The sequence below is a fragment of the Poecile atricapillus genome, chromosome 5, assembly GCF_030490865.1.
Source record: "Poecile atricapillus isolate bPoeAtr1 chromosome 5, bPoeAtr1.hap1, whole genome shotgun sequence".
NCBI lineage: Eukaryota > Metazoa > Chordata > Aves > Passeriformes > Paridae > Poecile > Poecile atricapillus.
Genome location: NC_081253.1, coordinates 462,018 through 483,870, shown reverse-complemented (window position 1 = coordinate 483,870; position 21,853 = coordinate 462,018). Strand labels below are relative to the sequence as shown.

The 21,853-nt window shown below is 50.2% G+C and overlaps 2 protein-coding genes across 2 annotated transcripts in view; one reads left to right on the top strand and one right to left on the bottom strand.

Moving 5' to 3' along the window:
- Positions 1 to 4,325: 4,325 nt before the first annotated feature.
- UPP2 (uridine phosphorylase 2) lies at positions 4,326 to 11,594 on the top strand. The gene is made up of 7 exons (XM_058840474.1): positions 4,326 to 4,480; positions 5,052 to 5,169; positions 6,324 to 6,482; positions 8,485 to 8,599; positions 9,178 to 9,387; positions 10,583 to 10,729; positions 11,279 to 11,594. The coding sequence occupies exons 1-7, from the start codon at positions 4,455 to 4,457 to the stop codon at positions 11,425 to 11,427; spliced, it is 924 nt and encodes a 307-aa protein (XP_058696457.1). The 5' UTR covers positions 4,326 to 4,454; the 3' UTR covers positions 11,428 to 11,594.
- A 2,313-nt stretch (positions 11,595 to 13,907) lies between these two features.
- CCDC148 (coiled-coil domain containing 148) overlaps positions 13,908 to 21,853 on the bottom strand; it is a 42,401-nt gene continuing 34,455 nt past the window's right edge. Inside the window, exons 11-15 of the mRNA XM_058840475.1 lie at positions 19,596 to 19,736; positions 18,210 to 18,328; positions 16,871 to 16,988; positions 15,232 to 15,372; positions 13,908 to 14,260 (exon numbers count right to left, since the gene is read on the bottom strand). Coding sequence (XP_058696458.1) covers positions 14,114 to 14,260; positions 15,232 to 15,372; positions 16,871 to 16,988; positions 18,210 to 18,328; positions 19,596 to 19,736 — 666 coding nt within the window. The 3' untranslated portion in view covers positions 13,908 to 14,113. The remainder of the gene's footprint in view (positions 14,261 to 15,231; positions 15,373 to 16,870; positions 16,989 to 18,209; positions 18,329 to 19,595; positions 19,737 to 21,853) is intronic.

Sequence of the window (21,853 nt, the reverse complement as noted above, 5' to 3'; positions counted from 1 at the left end):
AATGCTCATCTGGGACTGTGAATGCTCATCTGGGACTGTGAATGCTCATCTGGGACTGTGACTGTTCATCTGGGACTGTGAATGCTCATCTGGGACTGTGAATGCTCATCTGGGACTGTGAATGCTCATCTGGGACCGTGAATGCTCATCTGGGACTGTGAATGCTCATCTGGGACTGTGAATGCTCATCTGGGACTGTGAATGCTCATCTGGGACTGTGAATGTTCATCTGGGACTGTGACTGTTCATCTGGGACTGTGAATGCTCATCTGGGACTGTGAATGTTCATCTGGGACTGTGACTGTTCATCTGGGACTGTGAATGCTCATCTGGGACTGTGAATGCTCATCTGGGACTGTGAATGCTCATCTGGGACTGTGACTGTTCATCTGGGACTGTGACTGTTCATCTCGGACCCTGAATGCTCATCTGGGACTGTGAATGTTCATCTCGGACCGTGAATGCTCATCTGGGACTGTGACTGTTCATCTCGGACTGTGAATGTTCATCAGCTCTCTGCTGCTGGAGCAGAGCTATGAGGCTGGGCACAGGCTCTCGTGCCCTGCCGGGGTGCTGGAGGAGCGCACCCTGAGACGGGCAGCAGCTGCCCCTCCTGCCCAGCCCGAGCTGCGGGCTGCTGCACAGCTCATCCATCCATCGGGGCTGAGCTGCAGGCTGCTGCACAGCTCATCCATCCATCGGGGCTGAGCTGCAGGCTGCTGCACAGCTCATCCATCCATCGGGGCTGAGCTGCAGGCTGCTGCACAGCTCATCCATCCTCAGCAGCTGCAGGATGCTGCACAGCTCATCCATCCATCGGGGCTGAGCTGCAGGCTGCTGCACAGCTCATCCATCCATCGGGGCTGAGCTGCAGGATGCTGCACAGCTCATCCATCCCCAGCAGCTGCAGGCTGCTGCACAGCTCATCCATCCATCGGGGCTGAGCTGCAGCATGCTGCACAGCTCATCCATCCATCGGGGCTGAGCTGCAGGCTGCTGCACAGCTCATCCATCCTCAGCAGCTGCAGCATGCTGCACAGCTCATCCATCCTCAGCAGCTGCAGGCTGCTGCACAGCTCATCCATCCATCGGGGCTGAGCTGCAGCATGCTGCACAGCTCATCCATCCTCAGCAGCTGCAGCATGCTGCACAGCTCATCCATCCTCAGCAGCTGCAGGATGCTGCACAGCTCATCCATCGGGGCTGAGCTGCAGCATGCTGCACAGCTCATCCATCCATCGGGGCTGACCTGCAGCATGCTGCACAGCTCATCCATCCCCAGCAGCTGCAGGCTGCTGCACAGCTCATCCATCCCCAGCAGCTGCAGGATGCTGCACAGCTCATCCATCCTCAGCAGCTGCAGGATGTTGCACAGCTCATCCATCCCCAGCAGCTGCAGGATGTTGCACAGCTCATCCATCCCCAGCAGCTGCAGGATGCTGCACAGCTCATCCATCCATCGGGGCTGAGCTGCAGGCTGCTGCACAGCTCATCCATCCCCAGCAGCTGCAGGATGCTGCACAGCTCATCCATCCCCAGCAGCTGCAGCATGCTGCACAGCTCATCCATCCTCAGCAGCTGCAGGATGCTGCACAGCTCATCCATCCCCAGCAGCTGCAGGAGCCGCAGCAGCAGCAGCAGCAGCACCCCGGGAAGGGAGGCAGGGACGAGGCGAGCGGAGAAGGAGCTGCCGGGGCAGAGCCGGGCGGGACACGGTGGGTGCGAGCTGCCTGCCGCGCACAGGCTGCCATCGCTGTCTGCTCTAAAATAGCATTTAACATGACAAGAGGTGTCGGATGGGCAAGAGCTGGCTCTCCCCAGCTCTTCCCTTGCCGAGAGCCTGTCTACGCTGCCATATGTCACTCTGCCGTATACTTCATCGTGCTTTATTTGTCATCCTCTAGCACATATGGTAACAGCTCCGCTGCCTGGCACTTGGAGAGGCTGGATTTAGCTCTGAATCAGGCACAAACAAACACTCACTTGGGGCAGTGCTCTTTGCTTCTCACCATCTCCACCTCCCCACGCTGCCTCGAGGAACAGGCAGGCAGCTGGGCTAGATCAGCACTGCAGATCAGCTTTTAACTGATGAAGCATTTTATCTCAGTATTTTATCCTATCCTAGTCCATTTTCTATTCTATTTGATTTTATTCGATTAAACTCTATTCATGTTATTCTATTCCATTCCATTCTGCAGCCTCTACCGTGGCAAGCAGGAAAGGCAGGAAAAGAGCAGCCACAGTTCAGTTTGGGATTTACTTTAAGCCATCACAGAGAAGAACAACCATGGGAAAAATAATCATGGATGAAGGAACCAAAGGTGAGGGACTTTACATACTGGCCAGGCAGGGAGCTGACCCTGAAACCTGAATGGCCATGGTGGTGGCTGCTGTCCCTTCTCTTCAATGCCACTTCTGGGAAGCCAAAAGCACAGTTCAACCATTTCCCTTGGTGCAATCGTGTTTACTTAAACAGAACACGCTGGTTCCTTTTACCTTGGGCACGGCAGGGACAAACACCACAGGAACATTGCTTGCCCATCAGCTCTCAGCCTGACATTCCACATAGAGCTGTGGCTGCAGGGGACTCTGTCCCTGCTCACTCAGCAGGGCCACCCTCCAAAATCTTGCCCCTTTTGCCAGCACAGGGGAGGGCCCTGCCTGGGGCTGAGCACACCAGGAGCAGAGGCTGCAGCAGGGCAGGGGCTTTGCTGACCACAGCACAGGGATGTCCCAGCTGGCTGTGCTGGAGCACCATTTTTCATAAGAAAGTATATAAGAATTTGCCCATGTCCTTGGGAAAACTGTTTTATCGTGGGATGGTTTGAACCTTCTGCTTCTGTTCCCCAGATCAGGTAACTCTCACTGGACATGACAGGAAGCTTTCCATGGAGCCCACTGCACAACCCACTGTGTGCCTGAAATCACAGCAATCGCACCGAGTGACTTCAGCAGGCAGGTGTGTGCAGCCCCAAGGAAACTTTTTCTGTGTCCCTTGCAGAAATCTGGTGCTTTCTGAAAGGGAAAAGAGTCTCCAGATCCTTATTCTTGAGGAGTGCTGTGGAGCGTCAGTAATAAGTCATTTTTGGCAGGCATATGTGAACAGCATCCAGGGAGGGAGAACTTCATCAGAGCAGAGAAATCCTTCCAGCCTGCCTTTGGTATGACTCCAGCAAGCCTGAAATATCCCTGAGAGCTCTGCTCCTTCCCCTTCTCAGAGCTATCCTGACCCTGGCTTGGGTAAGGTACCAAATTTACATGTTCCCAGGCCACTGGCTTGCAGTGTTTCCTTATTTTTATACAGGGTTTTGCAATTTATAGGGTTTGGATGGGCAGAAAAATTGGCATTTGCTCAGGGAAAGGCTTCCCCAGTTAGAACAATTTCTGTCCCTCCCCATTAGGAAAGCAGGACCCTGTCACTGCCTGAAGTGAGCCCCACACAATGTGTTTTCACCCAGTAATTAATTACCTAGCGCTTCTCTAATCATCAGAGCTTCTACTGACAATTCCCAGAGGCCAACAGCAAATGCCAGATTCTGCCCCTCCAGCAGCTGCCTAAAATCCCTTGCAGGGCAGTGCCTCCTGTTGCTGGGACAGGAAGCAGGACAGTGTCCCCAGTGTCCTGCTCCCACAGGAGCATCACACACTCATCCCACAGCCCCACCAGCCCTCTGGCTGCCCTGGACTGGGACCTGTGCAAGGCTGCCCCAGCACACTGCACCCTGCCCTGACGGGGCTGAGATGGGGCTGGGTGAACCATGAGAACCAACAGCGCTGTCTGGGCATTGCTGAGAGTGAAATCAGCCTCCCCAGGCCAGGCTGGTGGTCCAGGAGCTGTTCTGAGCAGGGCTGGGGGTTTGCTACAGCCCAAATTCCATTTTGTGCACTCTGGACAAATGCAGGGATGTTTTGGATTTGCACCTGCTGGGGCCAGAGGACAGCTCAGCCGGCAGAAGTGTCCAGGCCAGCAGCAGTGGCCGGGCTGTCAATGTCCTCCAGTGCCCAGGGCCAAGGAAACACAGCCCAGGGTAGGAGCATGGCAACATCCAGCTCAGACAAACTCCTCAGGGTGCACATGTGCAGCCACGTGCCCAGTGCCCACCCCACCGGCCAGAGGGCACAAGGTCACTGGCCAGAGAGCCAGCAGGTCACCAGCCCCAGCCCTAGGGCTGCCAGTCAAGGTTATTGGTGACGCACCTGCCCAAAAAGCCAGTCTGGGAGGAACGGTGCCAGCCAAGGAGGAGCCTTGGCACCTGAGCGAACACGGGAGGGGCAGGGGGGCACTGGCCACTGCTGACCTTGGGAGCTGCACAGAACACAGGGGGTACTTAAGGCCCTGCAGAGCCCCTTGAAACCTCTTCTGAGCTCTAAAGCTCCACAGCTGAGGACACAGGCCGTGTTTTCCTTACCTTGTTGGCAAGGTATCGCTTTCAGCTGACTCTGGTGGAGCCGCTATGACCGAAACAACAGGTTACTCGGGGTGAGTAACAGGGGAACGTCTGCATTTGTTTTAATAAGAGAAGAAAGGTTTAGTTTAAGGCTCATTTATAAAATTAACCTGCATTGTTTGTTGCTTCCCATCTCTTAGAGCAGGTGGAAAGGGATAGCAAGCTGGCCTCTGGCTGCCTGCAGTGTCTGCACTCAGCCTGCCAGGCAGTTATTTGGGACAAGCTGAAATCCTGGTTTGCTAAGAGCTTAGTAAACTGTCACATAGAAAATAGCACACTACATCACCCCTGGGCATTGCTGGCAAAACCCTGTGAAGGAAAGAGCTAAGGTTGCCATTGACAAAATTGATACACACTGAGACATATTTTTTGCCAAATGCATAGCTATAATAACAGACATGTCAAAGAGGTTACCAGGAGCAGCTGTTCCAAGCACCACACACAGCTGGCTTGTCCCTTGTCCCTGTACCATCCCTTGTCCAACACCAGGGCTGTGCATGCTCTTGTGGAACCTCCAGGCTGCCCTGTGCCCAGTACTGCCTGTCCCCCTCCCTGTGGGCACTGCCTGCTGCCCCAACCCATCTCCTCCTTGTCTCCCTGCAGGAGTGGGCTTGTCCTTGTTCGAAACCCACACCTGGACTTGATGGAGGAGGATGTCCTGTACCACTTGGACCTGGGAACCAAGACACACAACCTGCCAGCGATGTTTGGGGACATAAAGGTAAAGAGCAGGTCCAAAAGCAAGGCAGCAGCTGCCCTGAGCCTGCACAGGCTCTCCAGCTGGGCATCCCATGGTGCTACCAGCCCATGCCAGGGCCCTGCTGCTGCCAAAGCTCCCACGGGGTGGGGTCTGGCTGCTCAGCTAAGGGACTCAGCAGCAAAGCAGCCTGGGCAAAGAGGTTGTCTGTCCTGGTTTGTTTGGGCAGAAATTACAACAGAAAATTACCCATTTAAAAACCTGTAGCTCTGTAAAACCCGATTTTGGCTCCATGTTGGAGGACAGAGGGGGCATTTGTCCAAAGCATCTTGATCATCATGTACTAGAGACAAGGGAAAGAGGATGTCATCATTTTTGGCTGAGACCTGCTGTCAAAACTGACTTGTCACGATGGCGTTCTCTTTCACGTCAAACCAGAGTCTCTCCCTACTCATGTGGGGGAAGAGCCTCAGTGCCCAGGGCCAGAGCAGGCTGGCACAGCACAGTGTGGGCTCCTGCTGCCCTGCACCCTGGCAGCAGGATCAGCAGCATTGCCCTAGCAGCTACACACTCATCCTCCTCCTACCTTCAGCAAGAATATTTTCCTTTAATATGTAAAATTTGTCCTTTTTACTCCCTGACTTTATGGCCTCTGTGCCATCAATAGTGCTCACTAATTGCAGTCAGCCTTGTTCACAGAATAAATTTACCAATGAGCTTTTCCAACATTTGGGTTTACTTTGCTATCAGTGGTGATACTACCAGCTCAAATTTGCTGATTTATTTTGGATTTTCTTGCCTAGGACTGATAGCCAAGTGTATCTCGATACCTAAGTGTATCTAGCTGTACCTGTCATGTGCAGCTCTATGGCTGCCCAGACCCAGGGTGCTCACCACCCTGCCAGTGACAGCCTGGGGTTCACATTAGCTCCTGGTTTTGTGACCCTCAGTCGTTCCAATGTCCCTTGACTGATGATGATGATGATGATGATGATGATGATGATGATGATGATGATGAGGAAGCGGCATCCCGCTGCTTTCTCTGGGGTGATGTAGCTGGCACAGGCACCAGTGCCACATTCTGGCTGTCTGGTGGTCCTTGTACCCAGTCCCCACGCTGATGTTGTACCATTGTAAGTACCATTGTAAGCACCAACACGCTGCTCTTTCCCCTGCAGTTTGTCTGCGTTGGCGGCAGCCCGAACAGGATGAGGGCGTTTGCGCAGTTCATGCAGCGGGAGCTGGGCCTGGCAGGCGATGGGGAGGACGTGGTTGACATCTGTGCGGGGTCAGACCGCTACGCCATGTACCGGGCAGGGCCCGTGCTCTCCATCAGCGTGAGTTCCACACCGCGGGTCCCACAGCCACGGGGCCCGGCTGCCCCGGCCACCGGCCCAGGGCTCCACGGCCTCTCCCTCACACGCCTTTGCCTCCCCCAGCGCCCACCGGCAGCTTTTTGCCTCTTTCCACTCCTCAGCCACTACCGGCACTCTCAGCCATGGCAGAGCTGCTTCTGCTTGAACAGCATCCCCTGCGCTCTCCGTCTGGAAAGTGCCGGATTAACAACAGACATGTTCTGCTCAGCTCACTTTGGGAGGCAAAACCACTTCTCACCACACGTGAACCATGAAACCTTGCTGGGAGTATTACATTGATACAAGCTCTAGAAGAAAATACTGGCCTTATTATTGATTATTGCTTTAGAGCAGGATTTTTGGCACTGAACAGAGGAAAAAGCAAACACAGGCTGTGCTGGGGAGCACTCACACCCAAAGGCTTGGTCGTGATACCATTTCTTCAGGCACAAGATTAGTCTGAGATGTGATTCACAGGAAATGGAATCACTCACACAACAGAGATCATGTTTTGTTCCTCTGACAAAACCAAACCAATCCTGGTGAAGGAAATCAAGCCTGGGGGAATGAGTCTGAGGGGATCCAAGGGGGAGAACTGCCACAAGATTTGCTGTTCCCCAGCCTGGCAGCAGCAGTGACACAGCCAGAAGGAAATCCTCCCTGAGCTTGTGGCAGTGCACCAGCTTTGGCCAGTGCAGAAGGGGACACGGGGCAGAGCACATGGCTGCCCCAAGAAGCATCATGCAGAGCAGCTGCCAACATCAGGCTTCTGCAAGTTGCTTAGAAACACAACTGAGCTCAAACATATGGGGGCAGGAACACAGATTCCAGCTCTGAATATTTACAATGACAATAAATTTTTTAGGCATTGGCGAATAAGCCAGGCTGATGTTCCAGAATAACAACATGTAAAAAGGTTTCATATTTAAAACATGATACAAGGCAGAGTATTGGTCTCACAGACAAGAGAAAGGAGACAAAGCAACACAAAAACTGTTGTTTTTGTTGGCTGTGTACCTTAACCAATGGAGCTTCCATACATGCTTCCTTCAGGTTTTTGAAGATGATAGCAAAACCAAAAAATGTGAGGCATTTTCAAGACGAAAAACCAAACTCCACAGCACCAAACACATTTTGTACTTAAAAGTTAAGCTAAGAAAAGGATGTTGGTCTAGCAGTGGAGCAGAAGACAGATGACCAAGCAAGGGAGCACTGGGCAGATGTATCAGAAGCCCCAGCAGCTCCAGGCCTGCAGGACATCTGCCAGCAGCAGCAGCAGAGGTGGGAGCAGGGCTGCACGGTCCGTGGAGGATGGGAACAAGGCAGTGCCAGCAGTGGGGAGCCAGGAGCCAGGCAGGTGCTGGGAACAGAAGGGCAGCAGGGCAGGGAATGTGAGCCAGGAAGAGGAACAGGCAATCTGCAAGGCACACAGCAAACACCTGACCCTGAGCCTGTCCTCACCGAGGGACACAAACCCTTCCGTTGTTCTTTGTGCCCAGCAACGCAGCAGAGATGGCTCCAGCATGGGGTGAGGACAGGCTGGAAGGCACACGAGGAAGTGCAGGTTCATGTTGTCCTCATTGAAATTCACCACTTCCAGAGCATGAGCAGGACACAACAAAGTGTGAGTCAGTGTGTGGTGTAAGGACTGGCAATGCAAGGGGAAGTTCTTGGAGCATTCAGATGTTGGGATGTATTTGTGGGCCTTCCTTGAAGGACAGGCACCATCTGTGTGCCCACACAGGGTCCCCGGGGATGAACACCAGCTCTACTGACTTGAGGAGCCTTTAATGCATCAAAGGGAGGAAAAGAGGTTAAAGAGACTAAAAAGACCCCAAGACGTCTCTTCCCCCTCAAAAAAATTGCTATTGGCATCACCAGCAGAAGAGGGCACAGCATAACCCTGAGCTCGTTGCAGTCATGTACCTGTCACCTGCTGCAGCCTTCTGGGGACTGATGTTTCTCTTTTCTCTCCTTCCAACAGCATGGAATGGGCATCCCTTCCATTTCCATTATGCTTCATGAGCTGATCAAACTGCTGCACCATGCAAAATGCCGGGACGTTACTATTATACGCATCGGTACTTCTGGGGGCTTAGGTAAGCGATTCATGGTCTTTCTTCAGAACAAAACAGCTATTGTTAAAAAGAACTCTCAGCAATAGGTCCTGCAGTTCTGAACTGCAGCATTTTATCAGGTCTCTAAATATCAAACACGGTATTTTGTTTTGGGTTAAACCCAGAAAACTTGTAGTGAGTAGCTTGGCAGAGTGCACATTCTCAGAGTGTACAAAGGCCTTGATTCCACTTCAGCCATGTGCCACTTTCCAAACAGAAAGCATGGATTAGTGGTGGCCCGAATGAATCCGTGTCCCCTGGCTGAGGCAGTGGTGCTGCCCACGCCTGCACAAGTTGGTAGGGGGTACACGATCTCTGCGGGCCAGAAGTGGCTAAACTCCTGTCACTCAGCACATTCTCACAATCACTTATCTTGTGCTGATTCTGTACATTTTACTTCTACATCTGTACTCCATGAATTTCAATTATCCTCTGATATCTTTACTCACTGAAGAGCCCCACAAGCACACACAGATCTATTGGATTTTCCTGAAGTCTGTTGGATTGTGCTGAAGTCTGGCAGCAGGACACAGGTGTTATGAGCTCTTGCATTTCCACAGGGATCGAGGCCGGGTCTGTTGTGATCACTGACACGGCCGTGGACTCCTCCTTCCAGCCACGCTTTGAGCAGGTGGTGCTGGACGATGTGGTGGTGCGGAGCACCGAGCTGGACAAGGACCTTGCGGAGGAACTGCTCGCCTGCAGCAGGGACATTCCCGACTTCCCCACGCTCATCGGCCATACCATGTGCACCTACGACTTCTACGAAGGTAAAACCAGTTTTGTCCTTCCCCACCACGTGTCATGCCAAGTCTTTCCCTCTTCCTTGGACAAAGCCATCCAGGGAACCCAGGCCCCAGGAGGACTGCAGGCAGAGAGCCACGTGGGGCTGGGGGCCCAGGCAGAGCAGGGGTACCCTCAGAACACACAGTACCACACAGTGCCTCTGTCTGCACCTTGCTGAGTTTGCTGCCAAGCTGCTCCCCTACAGCAAGATGTCACTTCAGAACTACCAAACACTAGGAAAACATTAGGTTGCCTGTGAGATTTCCATAAACAAACTTTGGTTACTCTGGAACCGTTTCCTTTGCAAAATTAAATGTTGATTGCAGAGCAGATGAAACGTAATAAATGAAGAATTAATAATCTGAGCACTATTTATAAACCTTTAGATCTGCTTGCAGATGTAGCCATCTGTGTATTGCTCAAGTCCGTATTTTATTTAAACAAAAAGCCATTTGAGAGGATTAAAGCAGGAGCAGCAACAAACTGAAGGGCAGTCCCAGGCTGGCCCAGCCACAGGTGAACATTTTCCTGCCCCACGGCGTTCAGCCACTGCGAGAGGAGGAGCTGCATGGGGCAGGACAGGCAGAGCCCCCGAGGGGTGAGGAGAGGGTGGTGGTGCCTGTCCCCGCTGAACACAGCGTTAGTCCTGCCTGCAGCGGTACCTGCAGCTGCACTGGGGGAGCACCAGTGCTCTGGGACCAGCTCCCCGACCAGCCATGCACCAGCAGGAATGCCTCTGCAAGCAGCTCCAGCCTCCACCCACAGCAGCCCCTGCAGAAAAACTAAACCCACATTAAAGGGGTTTCTTCTCTTCAGTGTTCCCATTCGGCACAGCTTGTTGTACCTCTTCTACAGTCAGCTGGCATTTTTGGCATTTAACCTGGCAGCTTTCCCAGCGCTATGCAGCAATGGCCTGTCCCCTGAGAGCACAGCATCCCCCAGCTCTGGGCTGCCTCGACCTTCTACCAGCGTTGAACCTGCAGCATTCTCTCCCCTGCACAGAGATGCACGCGCTGGCTTTAACACTGAGGGGAATACAAATTAACCAGCTGCTCATAGGAAAACTCTGTGGGCCTCAGACAGAATGTGGCCACTGCTGGACTTCCCATTTGCACTCAGGCCCTGTGTCCCATGACCCCATGCAAGGCCAACAGTGATGGTTCTCTGCTTCCTTTCCAGGTCAGGGGAGATTAGATGGTGCATTATGCTCTTTTTCCAGTGAAAAAAAGTTGGAGTACTTAAGGAGGGCTTATGACGCTGGCGTGAGGAATATTGAGATGGAGTCCGCAGCATTCGCTGCCCTGTGTGGACTGTGTGGCCTCAAAGGTGAGTCCTGCCACTTCCACCTCCTCCCCACGCCCGGGCTTAACCCCCTCTAAGGGTCCTGTTCAGTGACAGAACGCCAAACACACATCCTTAATGATTTTATCTAGAAAAGGACGCTAAAGCAAATTTCATAGCTCAATAAAAGCCAAGCATTAGAAGACCCGAGTGCATGCTGGACAAACCCACAGCTCGCTCCCCTCACACCCCTCCTGGCCCTACAGCAGGTCCCGGCCGTGTGGCCCTGCGGGTTTGAGCGGAGCCGGGGGGCCCGACTCCGGCCGGGAGGGCCGGGCAGGAGGGCCGGGAGGGTCGGGCAGGAGGGCAGGAGGGCAGGGCAGCGGGGCCGGGCAGCAGGGCCGGGCAGCGGGGCAGGGCAGGAGGGCCGGGAGGGCCGGCGGGGGGAGCCGTGAGGGCCGGGCGGGAGGGCCGGGAGGGCCGGGCAGCAGGGCCGGGCAGCGGGGCCGGGCGGGAGGGCCGGGAGGGCCGGCGCGGGGGCTGCTCTGCTCGCGGGGCCGGGCCCTGAGGTGACCGAGCTCCGCTCTCCTGCAGCCGCCGTCGTCTGCGTGGCGCTCCTGGACCGGCTGGAGGGGGACCAGATCCGGGCGTCCCACGAGGTGTTGTGGGAGTACCAGCAGCGGCCGCAGCGCCTGATCGCCGCCTTCATCCGCAAGCGCCTGGGACTTTTCCCCACGGCCTGACGGTGACGGCACAGGCACGGGGCTCCGCGCCGGGAGAGGGACAGCTCCGGGCCCGGCCCGGCCCACGGACCCTGCTCCGGGAACGGGACAGCTCCGGGAACGGGACAGCTCCGGGAACGGGACAGCTCCGGGCCCGGCCCGGCCCACGGACCCTGCTCCGGGAACGGGAGAGCTCCGGGTACCTGAGAGCTCCGGGCCCGGCCCGGCTCACAGACCCTGCTCCGGGAACGGGACAGCTCCGGGTACCGGAGAGCTCCGGGCCCGGCCCGACTCACGGACCCTGCTCCGGGTACCGGAGAGCTCCGGGAACGGGACAGCTCCGGGTACCGGAGAGCTCCGGCCCCAGCCCGGCTCACAGACCCTGCTCCGGGAACGGGACAGCTCCGGGTACCGGAGAGCTCCGGGCAGCAGCGGCCGCCGCCAGCCGACACCGCGGGGCGGGAGCTGCCGGCCTGAGCGCGGCTGGAGCCGCACATGGGACACGATCTGCACTGACCAGAAATTCAGGCTGTGGAACAGAGCTGCAGGCTCCTCACTCCTGGCTCAGCCGCCCTAAAGGACTGTCCTGTTAAGGGCACTCCAGGAAGGAGATCCCTTTGCTTTGAGCATAAAGACAAAACCTAAGTAAATGACATGAAAAATTAACCCATATTTGTGCCCAGTATTGTTACTGCTGTTAAAAAGGCCGTTCAGATTTTCATTCCTACAGTATTTAAAGATGTCACAAACAGGCAGATGACAGAGTTTGAGTAGGAGAGGGACACCACAGCACCCAACCGTGGTGAGCTGAGGAGCTGACCTTCAAGCACCGGTTAACATTAAAGACAATTTTCTCACCGCCAAAATTCACAAATAAATAGTCTATCTTGAAACCAGGTAACTTAATTTTCACAGAGAAAGTCTCATCAAACTTTCTAAAAAGTACAATTGAGAATGTACTGCCCATGCTTCAACCCTGGCATAGACAGCTGAGCTCTGAACTGGCTCTCCTACCCAGCCAAACCCACAAAGCAGGGCTGCAAGTGGTGCAGGTTGAGAAGCCTATTTACCATTAACATTTTTAAATTACTATTTTCATGTGTGTAACTTGGAAGATTTCTTTTTTGTTTGTTTGTTTGTTTGAGTGTAGAAAGATGTGTCATGAAAACCAAGGTCATTATAAGTATCTCCATTTCTTGAAGGGTTCTGATCGGCTCTTGCCACCAATGCTAAGGTGAGGATTATGAAGTAGAGTGGAACATCCACCTCCCTCCTTCCCACAGGAGCAGGAAAGGTGTCTGGCCAGGCTGGGGAACAGCCAAGAGGTCTGCAGAGCTCTCTGGCATGAGCAGCCTTGGTTGTGCTGTGTGAAACACCCTTTTTACTGACCCACGTGTTCTCCACGCTCCACTCTCACGTGAAAATCCCCCCCCAAATCCTCATTCTGGCCTCACTGTATCACTAAAGGCCCTGACTTATCATTGCACTGGGGTAGCCCAGACTTCTATAGACTTCTACTCAGTCTCCACCCTGAGAATGACAGACATGAAAACAATCACAAGTCCCTGCCTACAACTGTGCCCACTATTTCAAAACCAATGTCTGCTCCTTTAAACTTTCTTTTTCATTAACATATTGGTTAATATTGGTATTTCAAAAATATCACAACTATAGTCTCAATTTCAGTGGTGCAAAATTTATCTTACAGATCTGCTTTTAAAGGCAAGGGAAAAAAAAATACTGCCTAGGTTTGGGATGATGCCTTTTTGGGAATTGTCTCACAGCCAGTCTGTTCCCCACAGCAAAGCACTGCCGGTCTCCCCACAGGAATATCCAGCCAGTTGTGAGGTTGCCAAGTGTGTTTGAAAAATAACAAGTTACCCCAAAGGAGATACAAAAATAAAACACACAAATATACACAGAATCGTAATTTTAGTACAAGCACACAGAAGCTGAGCCCAGAAGATGTCTCTCCCCCAGATAAGGGCAGGCTCTGCAGCATTTCCCCACTAAACTCAGCTGCAGCACTGGGATTATGCTGCCCCTGGGTTGACCCTTTGCTCACTCTCAGGAGTCGAGTCTGTCACACCAGAAAATAAAGAAATAAAGATCCCAGCTCTATTTATAATTTATACTGAGGGACTAATCTGCAATATGAAATTGTATGACTGGTTTGCAGTAAATATGATGCAGCAAGTTGCCTTCTAAATATAGACAAAGGTTTAAGTTTCATCTCATCATAATCAAGGAATATTAGAAACATGCATGGCAGTGAAGATTTTATAACTAAAATAATCAAATTCTCAAGAAACCTGGAAAGATAATGGTGAGATGTAGTCATGTAATAGTAATAACAATAAAATAATAATAATATAATAAAATATAAAGTAACTGCTGTGCAAAGCTATTCTGGACTTCTGCTGCCAATTAAATCCCAAGAATTCCTACTCAAGGTGCCACCCATCAGATTGCCTGTGCTGTGTGGAGGAGTCCCTTGCAAGGTGCCCCAGCTCCAGTCGAAAGGGACATGGGCAGTCACACCACAGAGCCACGGCAGCTCAGAAGGGCCTGGAGTGCTTTAGAATGGCTGCACACACGGGGAACTGAGCACTTCTCGGACACAATCAAAGGGAATTTATTGAAGATTTGCATTTTGTGGGCCAGACCAGACCCCTGATGCTCCTCTGCCCCTCAGATGAGAGGCACTCTACATTTTAAAAGCTGTAGATTCCATGTCTCTTCTTGGAAGCTTCAGTGGTGGAAGTTTTGACAGAACCTCTCTTGCATAAAGTGTTTTATGCAGTCCAGCTTCTCGGAGAGCGAGCTCGACACGAAGCCTGGGGTCAGAAATGACCTGTTAAAAAAACCACAGCAATGATCAGTAGAAGCCAAAAGCTCCCTGAGGAGCTGCTGCCTTCCCTCCTGCTCTCCATGCACACAGCCCCAAGTGCAGCACAGTCTCCAATCTCCTCCGTGATGTTCCTACAATCCAAGAGATTCAAATGCCTTTATGATTTTTCTCACAGTGTCACCTTGTGCTTACATGCCAGTGCCACTGCCATTTGTCAGACTGACAATTAATCCCAGGGAAATTACTTCTGAAATTTGTCAGAAGTTTTTCTGGCAAAATTTGTGAGCCTCTTTCCAATCCCCGTTCCACGGTCTGCAGTGGGGCTGCACTGGAAGCACAAGGAGGAGGGACACGTTGCTTCCAGTTCCAGCACCACCTCCCCAGTGCCCAGAGCTGCTGGAGACCAGCTCTGGGAACAAGATCCACAGCCCCTGCAGCACTGGGAAGGAGCACAGGGATGTGCTGGGCAGGGATCACGTACTGCAGCCTGAGCAGCACCAAACCTGTCTGGAGCTGAAACAGAAAGAGTGTGCTGAGAATTAAGGCATAGGACCCAAATGTTAAGTTTTGTCAGAATCCCGTACATTGATCAGATTTGGGGAATTTTAATTACCAAACAAAACTCAGATCTTTCCATTATCAAACTGAGAAGCTTTAAAATGTCCTAAAATGGGAAGAGATGGACAACTTTAGCTATTGACTTTGTTAAATTTCATCTTATTCAGTGTCAAAAGAAAGCTTTTACACCACAGAATTGTTCCATAGCTCTTCTCTTTTTGTAAATAACTTTCAAATTCCAGAGTGGGAATAATTGCAAATGCATTGACTGAGCAGATAGGGAACAGTGAGGGAATCAAAAGATATCAGGATGTTCCTTGAGTGCATTGGAAATTGAGGGAGCAGCCTCCTCAGCAGCCCGAGTACAGTTAGCTGAGTTCCTGCTCCATTTCCCCAGCAGGATTCCAGCCCATTACCTGCTCTTCACTGTACGTGTGCAGCCTGAACAGGGGCTGCTGCAGCTCAAACTCCTCCTTGCTTCCAATGCCCATGCGAGCTTTTGACGCCACCGTGTCAGCCACTGCTCTGGCTGGATCTAATTTTGCAACAATGGCAACCTAAAGACACGGGAGGAAGGTAAGGTAAGGATTACTGTGTCCCTGCAGAGCTGGGGCCAGAGCAGTGGCCAGCAGTAACACACCCTCTGAGGACAGGATTGTCCCAGCCTGGGTGCAGCAAGGACGTGTGGGGAGAAGCAGCAGCAGGCTGAGCTCTCCAACAGACACTGACTGAGCTGCACTGCCCAGCCCAGGCTCTGCGAGGATCCAGCAGCCTCATCATTCTGCAATGCCCACAACTCCCACAAGTCCAGACTTCCTTCTTTTTATTCCAATGGAAACAAAGCTGTTCAGGGTGATAGTTCACAATATTTACAGAGTTGTGTGCAACAACATTGAGTGATATGCCCCAAATAATACAACTCTGGTGTTTTTTTGTAGTGCATCTGCTTTAACTGTGTAATTTCCTGTGGCTAGATCAATATCAAAGACTCCCAGACACTGTATTATGACAGAGTTAATCTTTTTCATTTTTTACTTTCTTTGTGTTAAAATATTCAGATACAGGCTAATAGTACTTTGGAAAAATCCAGAAAGATGTATGAGCAAAATAGCTAAAGTCAGAAGCCCAATGGCTAAGATCAGAAAAAAATTACTTTAAATTGTGTGCAATAATTTTTTTTACCCATCTCTTTAATAAAATGTCATCTTTGTATTTACAGGCTGCCCAAATCTACAGGCCAAATGACTCCAGTAAAGATCTTCTTCCCCTTCCTCCCCCCACCCATAAAAAGAATGTACATACTTTATGAAGCAGCATTTCACGAGTGTGAAACAGAGAATAAATGTTGGTCAGAGAAGTAGAATGAAGTGTGAGCATCACCATCCTAGGCCAAGGCCCTTTAGGAGCATTTTCTGCTCTGGCAAGAGAATTGAATCAGTGGGAAGAGCTCAACAGACCACAACTACCAACCAGCTTCTTTGGAGGAAAAACAAGATCACATACAGAAATGTAAATTAAGGCAAAATTACTCTTTTAAAAGTCATCAGTAGAAAAAAATAACCCTAGCACTACTTTTACCATGATACTAGCAAGCATTAGTAAGCATTTTATGGGTGTCTGTCTAAAAGTAATGTGCAAAAGTTTCAGAGACTCATATATCTCTGAAGAAAAGTCATCCAAGGTGTGCAAGTTTTCAGAATTTAAAAAGAATATAAATTACTCATAAATCTTGCCTAAGATTTAAGGCAGACTTAAGGTTATTAAAACAAACAATAGCCAGAGAAAAATCACGGAAGAAAAATCACATCCAACCTGGAAAAAACCCTTCTCTATCTCCTCTAAGATATCAGCAGCTCCTCCAGTACAATTTAACGTCATAATGTTCCTGTTGTCAGAGCTGAAAGTACATAGGATTTATAATGAGAGGAGAGAACCACTGTTAGTCAGCCCTGAAGTGCCCTTTACCTTGTTCATTTATTTGCTTTTGAGAGATTTCTGCTTTTCCCCTGTGTGTTGGTGGCAGAGTGAAAGCCCCGCAGGCAGGGCCCAGCTCACCCGCTGCCGCAGCGCTTCCAGGCGCTTCTCCTTCTCCTGCTGCTGCCGGGCCTGGAGCAGGGCCAGCTCCTTCTTCTCCAGCAGCCGCTGCTGCAGCAGGGCTCGTCGGACCTGCACCCTGTGAGCAGCACAGGGAAAGGCTGTGCATCATCACCGCCACATGTCCCAGCTCCCAGCTCCCCTGGACACTCCGGACCGCGCCGTGCTGCTCCATCCAAACACTCACAGAGAGAGGCTTCTTCCTCTCAATGGGCTCTTTTGGTGGCAGCTTCTTGCTTTGGGTTTTTGGGGAGGGGAGCTGGTTTTTGTTGCTTTTTGATTTGTTTCTCGGTGGGTTTTGGTTGGTCAGTTGTTCTTTTAAACAACTTGGCTAACCTTTCAGATTCCATGTCTAGACCACAGATTTTCTCTAGCATGCTTTATATAGCCCTGGTACTCTTTTTTCTCCCCCATTTGCTTTGCCAAGAAGAAATGTTCTCTCACATCTGTGTATGGCAGAAGAAATCTTTCCTATAACCCTTTCCATTAAAAGAAACACCTCACTCCCAGTCTTGTCAATGGAAAAAGAAAAAAAGAACTTGAGACTTACACCCTTCTTCCAAAGGATAAAGCTGGAGGTTCACACCAGAGACTCCAGAACTTTACCCACAGCACTACTGTGCTGCTCCACCTTTCACTGCAGGCATTTTTAGACTATTGTGCAGAGTCTGTTCCTTATGGAGCTATAGGTATTTGTTGGGATGTTGCTTTTAGTCCTTCTACAGGAGCTGCCAATGCCATGCTTTGCATTTGGAGAATTACCCTCCTTTTGCCCTTCAAATTTTAACTTGCCTTTAGAGAAATCGAGACAAGACAGCTCCTTCAACTACCATAAAACATGCATTGTTATTTTCTTACTCTCCAAATTTTAGTAAGCTCAAAGGAGTATATAATTTGTGCTATAAACTGCAACAATCAGAACTAAACCTACAGTTCTGCTGCTGGCTAGCTTTCACTTGCCCCTCAGACAAACCAAACCTGATTATAAATCATTATGCAAAGTAAAATATAGGAGGTCTTACTACTCAGCTACATTTTATGACAGTTTAGTGCTTACAATGATCTGAAATTTTGATGGATGTGAACTAATTCAAACTGAAGTAAATTGCATCTAAGATACAGTCACCTAGGATGCAACCTTACAGTTTGCATATATAGTTTGAAGCATTTGCCAAACAGGAAGAAAAAAAATGTACTTATCCTTAATTTATTTTTAAAAAGAAAAACAGGCTATCAAAGCAAATTAGATTATATGAAGATCCTATTGATACTATAGGTATTCACATTTAATTTCTTTTACCTTTCTCTGTCTTTAGCTGCTTGTTCAGCCATTAATTTTCTCAACTTCTCCAGATGTTGTAGATCTCTCTCTTCCTGTTCTTGCCACTTGAGCTCTTTCTCAGCCCAGTATTTTTTCAGCTAGAATTTGCACAAATACAGCAAACAAATTAACACTCATTCCAAAGCCCAGGCAGTGAGAACAAAGCAAATAAGAAAAGCATTAAGTTAGAGATTCCAATTTTGATCCTTTTAGAATAAAATTTCTATTTTAGAGCACTACAAGCTAACAGAATACTTACTAGGAGGGCAAGAGGGTGTGGAGTCCCCACAACAAAAATAGTAAAATCAGACTGTGAACACTAATTTGAATATATTTTTCCATCACAATCTGAAGACTGCCACTTCTATTCTGCTTGCATTCCCCAGAAAAGCAGCTGCAGTACAAGGTTATCAGCTCTTTTAAGGATCTAGGATGTAAAATACTCCAATGAAACTGTGACTGCTGACCCCAAACAGCTGCTATTCCGTCTGTACATAGGCAGAGAGCTGCTCTATATAGACATTACACACAGCAAGAGAAAAGTTTGCACAACCAGAATATTTGGAGATAAAATGAATATTGGTGGTGTTGGGTCAGCACTGCCTCCCTAAGCCTCTTCCTTCCCTGTGGTTTCAGAGCCACCTGCCACTACCAACACCGTGTGTACAAAGGCAAATGCACAGAACGAGCTGGAACAAACAGAGAAGCAGCAGCAAAGCTACTCGTGACCTAAGCTACAAACCCTCCCTAAGTGTCCCTCTGTGCCACTGGACTCAGAGGTAAAATCTCCATGAAACAGCCACATGGGTTTTTGCCATCACTTAAGGAAAAAGGCCAACACAAACACAGCTTGATTTTCTAAAGCATTGGTTTCACTACAGTGCATTTCTGGGTTTCTATGAAGTTGCATCCAAGCCATTTCCAAGGAGTCAGCACACAAGCCCTGGGCACGCTGTCCCCGGGGTGTCCCTGCAGCCGCATGCTGCGCTGCAGGCACTGCGCTGCCGGGCTCCCCTGCTGCATTGCAGCACCCAGCTGCAGCACTGGCACCTGTCTGAGGCTGCTGAGCTGCTGCAAGCGCAGAGCTGTGCACTCACACCCTGCCGTGCCCCTGTGCTTGTTTGGTCACAGACACACTGACTTGCTGAGGCTTTCTTTCCTCAGCCATGCAATGGGGTAACACACCTGGTGTGTCAGATCAGGCAGCCTTAGAGCTGAACTAAGCAACACCTGACTGACCACCTGCCCATCCCTGCATCAACACACAGCACTTCACAAGAGTACATGTGCTATCAGATCAGCTACAAATTTTAGAAGCAATGGTACACATTAATATATGCAAAAATGTATAAAAGTTTCTCATACTTTCTCTTTATCCTGAGCTCTACGAACGGTTTCCTGTTCTCTCTGTAGCCTTTCTCTCTCATCTTCCTTTTCTTTTCTTCTGGCAGCTACAGCAGCTTCTAATTTAGCAGCTTCTTCCTGCTGTGCTTTCCACTGTAGAACCTGGAGGAACCAGTTGAAGAGACAGTCCTGCAGCAGACTGTGTAACACTGATCCTGCAAAGCTGAGACTGGGAAGGAAACTCATGTAATCCTCTTACAAAGTAAGATTTATAATCTTATCAACAACACAACCATTTAGCAAGCACCACCTTTCTGCACGTTCGTGTACAGTTCCCAACTGATGGCATAATATGCAACAAAATCCCATATGAAAAGGTTTTAGGCAAAATTGCTAAAACCATCTCAGTAATTCACATCTCCCTTCAGGAATTAGAAGCTATGAGGGACAGGAGACCAAGAGTGGCAGAGCAGGGTCCACTCGCAGCCTTTAGCACAGGCACCCCTGTAGCAGCTCCTTGCCTCCAGGCAGGGCTCGCTCCTTTGGCTGCCAGCTGCAGCTGGTGCACCCCAGGGTGGGAGCCCCTGGCCAGAGCCCATGGGGTGCTGCACGCCTGGCACCCCTCTCCAGTGGGCTCCCGTGGGCTGGAGAGGCACTGCTGCCTGTCCCCGCAGTGCCAGGGACAGTGGCTCCTCTGCAGTGTCCCAGCCAGGGTGGGACTGGCCTCGCTGCTGTCACCAGCAGTTGTGTGCTCATCTCTTGCACGCTGCTTTCTACAGGATTAATGATGTCTCCTTTTTGTTGGCTTGCCAGTTCTTTTTGTAATGGATTTGTCAAGCACTAACAGAACTCTGCATTCCTTTAAGGAACAAGCGTTGAAGCCATTTTTCAGCTGGTTTTCTACACTACAGCACTTTAATACAAAGATATTAAAATGCTTATCATTTATCCACCTTTACTGCATTTCACTGGCTGTGTCTGCAGATTATTTATTCTTCTGGTTGTGCTTATAAAAGATGTTCTGTTTAGAAATCCAGCACTCCCCATGGTCCAAGGTTCTCAGAGCTGCATCTCTGAATGCCATGCTTGCCCTGCTTCTGCTAAAACAGCAATTAGACTTTTTCTTTGCAATACACTGAACAATGTTGTGACTTCTCCTGGAGTGCAGGCAAAGTGGTAACATGAAAATAACCTGAAAATACAGAAGCTGCAAAGAGAACAGAGCCAGGCTCTTACAGAGGTGCCCAGTGTCAGGAAGGAAAACTCCAGGCACAGACTGAAACACCTGAAATTCCAATGCATTCACCACTTCCCTACTGAGGCAGGATGAGCTCTGCATGTTGGCCAGGGAGGTTGTGGGGCTGTTTCAGCCTGGACTCAACACGGTCCTGGGTCAGCAGCTGTACCTGACCCTGCTTGGGCAGGGGTGACCTCGGGCTCTGGAGAGGTCCCTTCAACCCCAGCCCAGCTTCCCACAGCCTTGGAGCTTGTGACACCAGGGCTGTGCAAATTGAAATCTTCACAGAGTGATTTTGCCAGCAGCCTGCTCATGCAGTTTAACAGTTTAAGAATCTAAAATAAAATGCTAAATTGTTTCAGTTACCCTTCACTTCCCAGGCTAACGAGCTCAAAAAGGAGTGCTTTGAAAATTAATCAGAAGAACATGCAATCCTTTCTACCTTGCTTTTGAAACAGACTGAAGCAAAACCATATATTGAAAGATTTAAAATCCAGCAACAAGCAGTGAATGAAATCTGCTAAAAGCGTACTCAGATTGGAGCTGGGATAAGCTGCAGGAGCATTTGAAGGAGCTTTAAACTTCTGTAATAACATTACAGATTTTCTCAACTGATATGAGGTAAGAGTCAGATTATGTAACAAAAAAATTGCTTTTTGTAAGCCTGGATTTCCCTACATCCTGCTTCCCACTCTTTCAAATGCTCTCCAATACCGAGGTCAACGCCACCGGTGCAGTTCATGATGCAGCTTCAGTTCCCCCCATGTCTGAGAACTCTCCTGATCCTCTCGTGCTCTTCTCTGGATATTCATTTATCTCTTCACCAGGGACTTGTTTGGTTGTTTGATTGCAGCCATTAGCATGGCCAGGCCATAAATTGGTCTCAACAAAAACTGCATTTCCCTGATACTCCAGGGGAAGCAGTGCCTGGAAATGCCCCTGGAGAACAGAGCAAACCCTGCAGGGAGTCTGGGACGATGACAACTGACTGAAGGAAGCAAACCTCATCAAAGCAGTGAGCAGACACAGACACTAACCTGTC

Excerpts from the sequence above, each read along its gene's own strand:
- UPP2 (XM_058840474.1), top strand. The coding sequence starts at position 4,455 with ATGACCGAAACAACAGGTTACTCGGG. Across the intron at positions 4,481-5,051 it reads GAAACAACAGGTTACTCGGG|GAGTGGGCTTGTCCTTGTTC; the intron begins GTGAGTAACAGG and ends GTCTCCCTGCAG. Across the intron at positions 10,730-11,278 it reads TGGACTGTGTGGCCTCAAAG|CCGCCGTCGTCTGCGTGGCG; the intron begins GTGAGTCCTGCC and ends GCTCTCCTGCAG.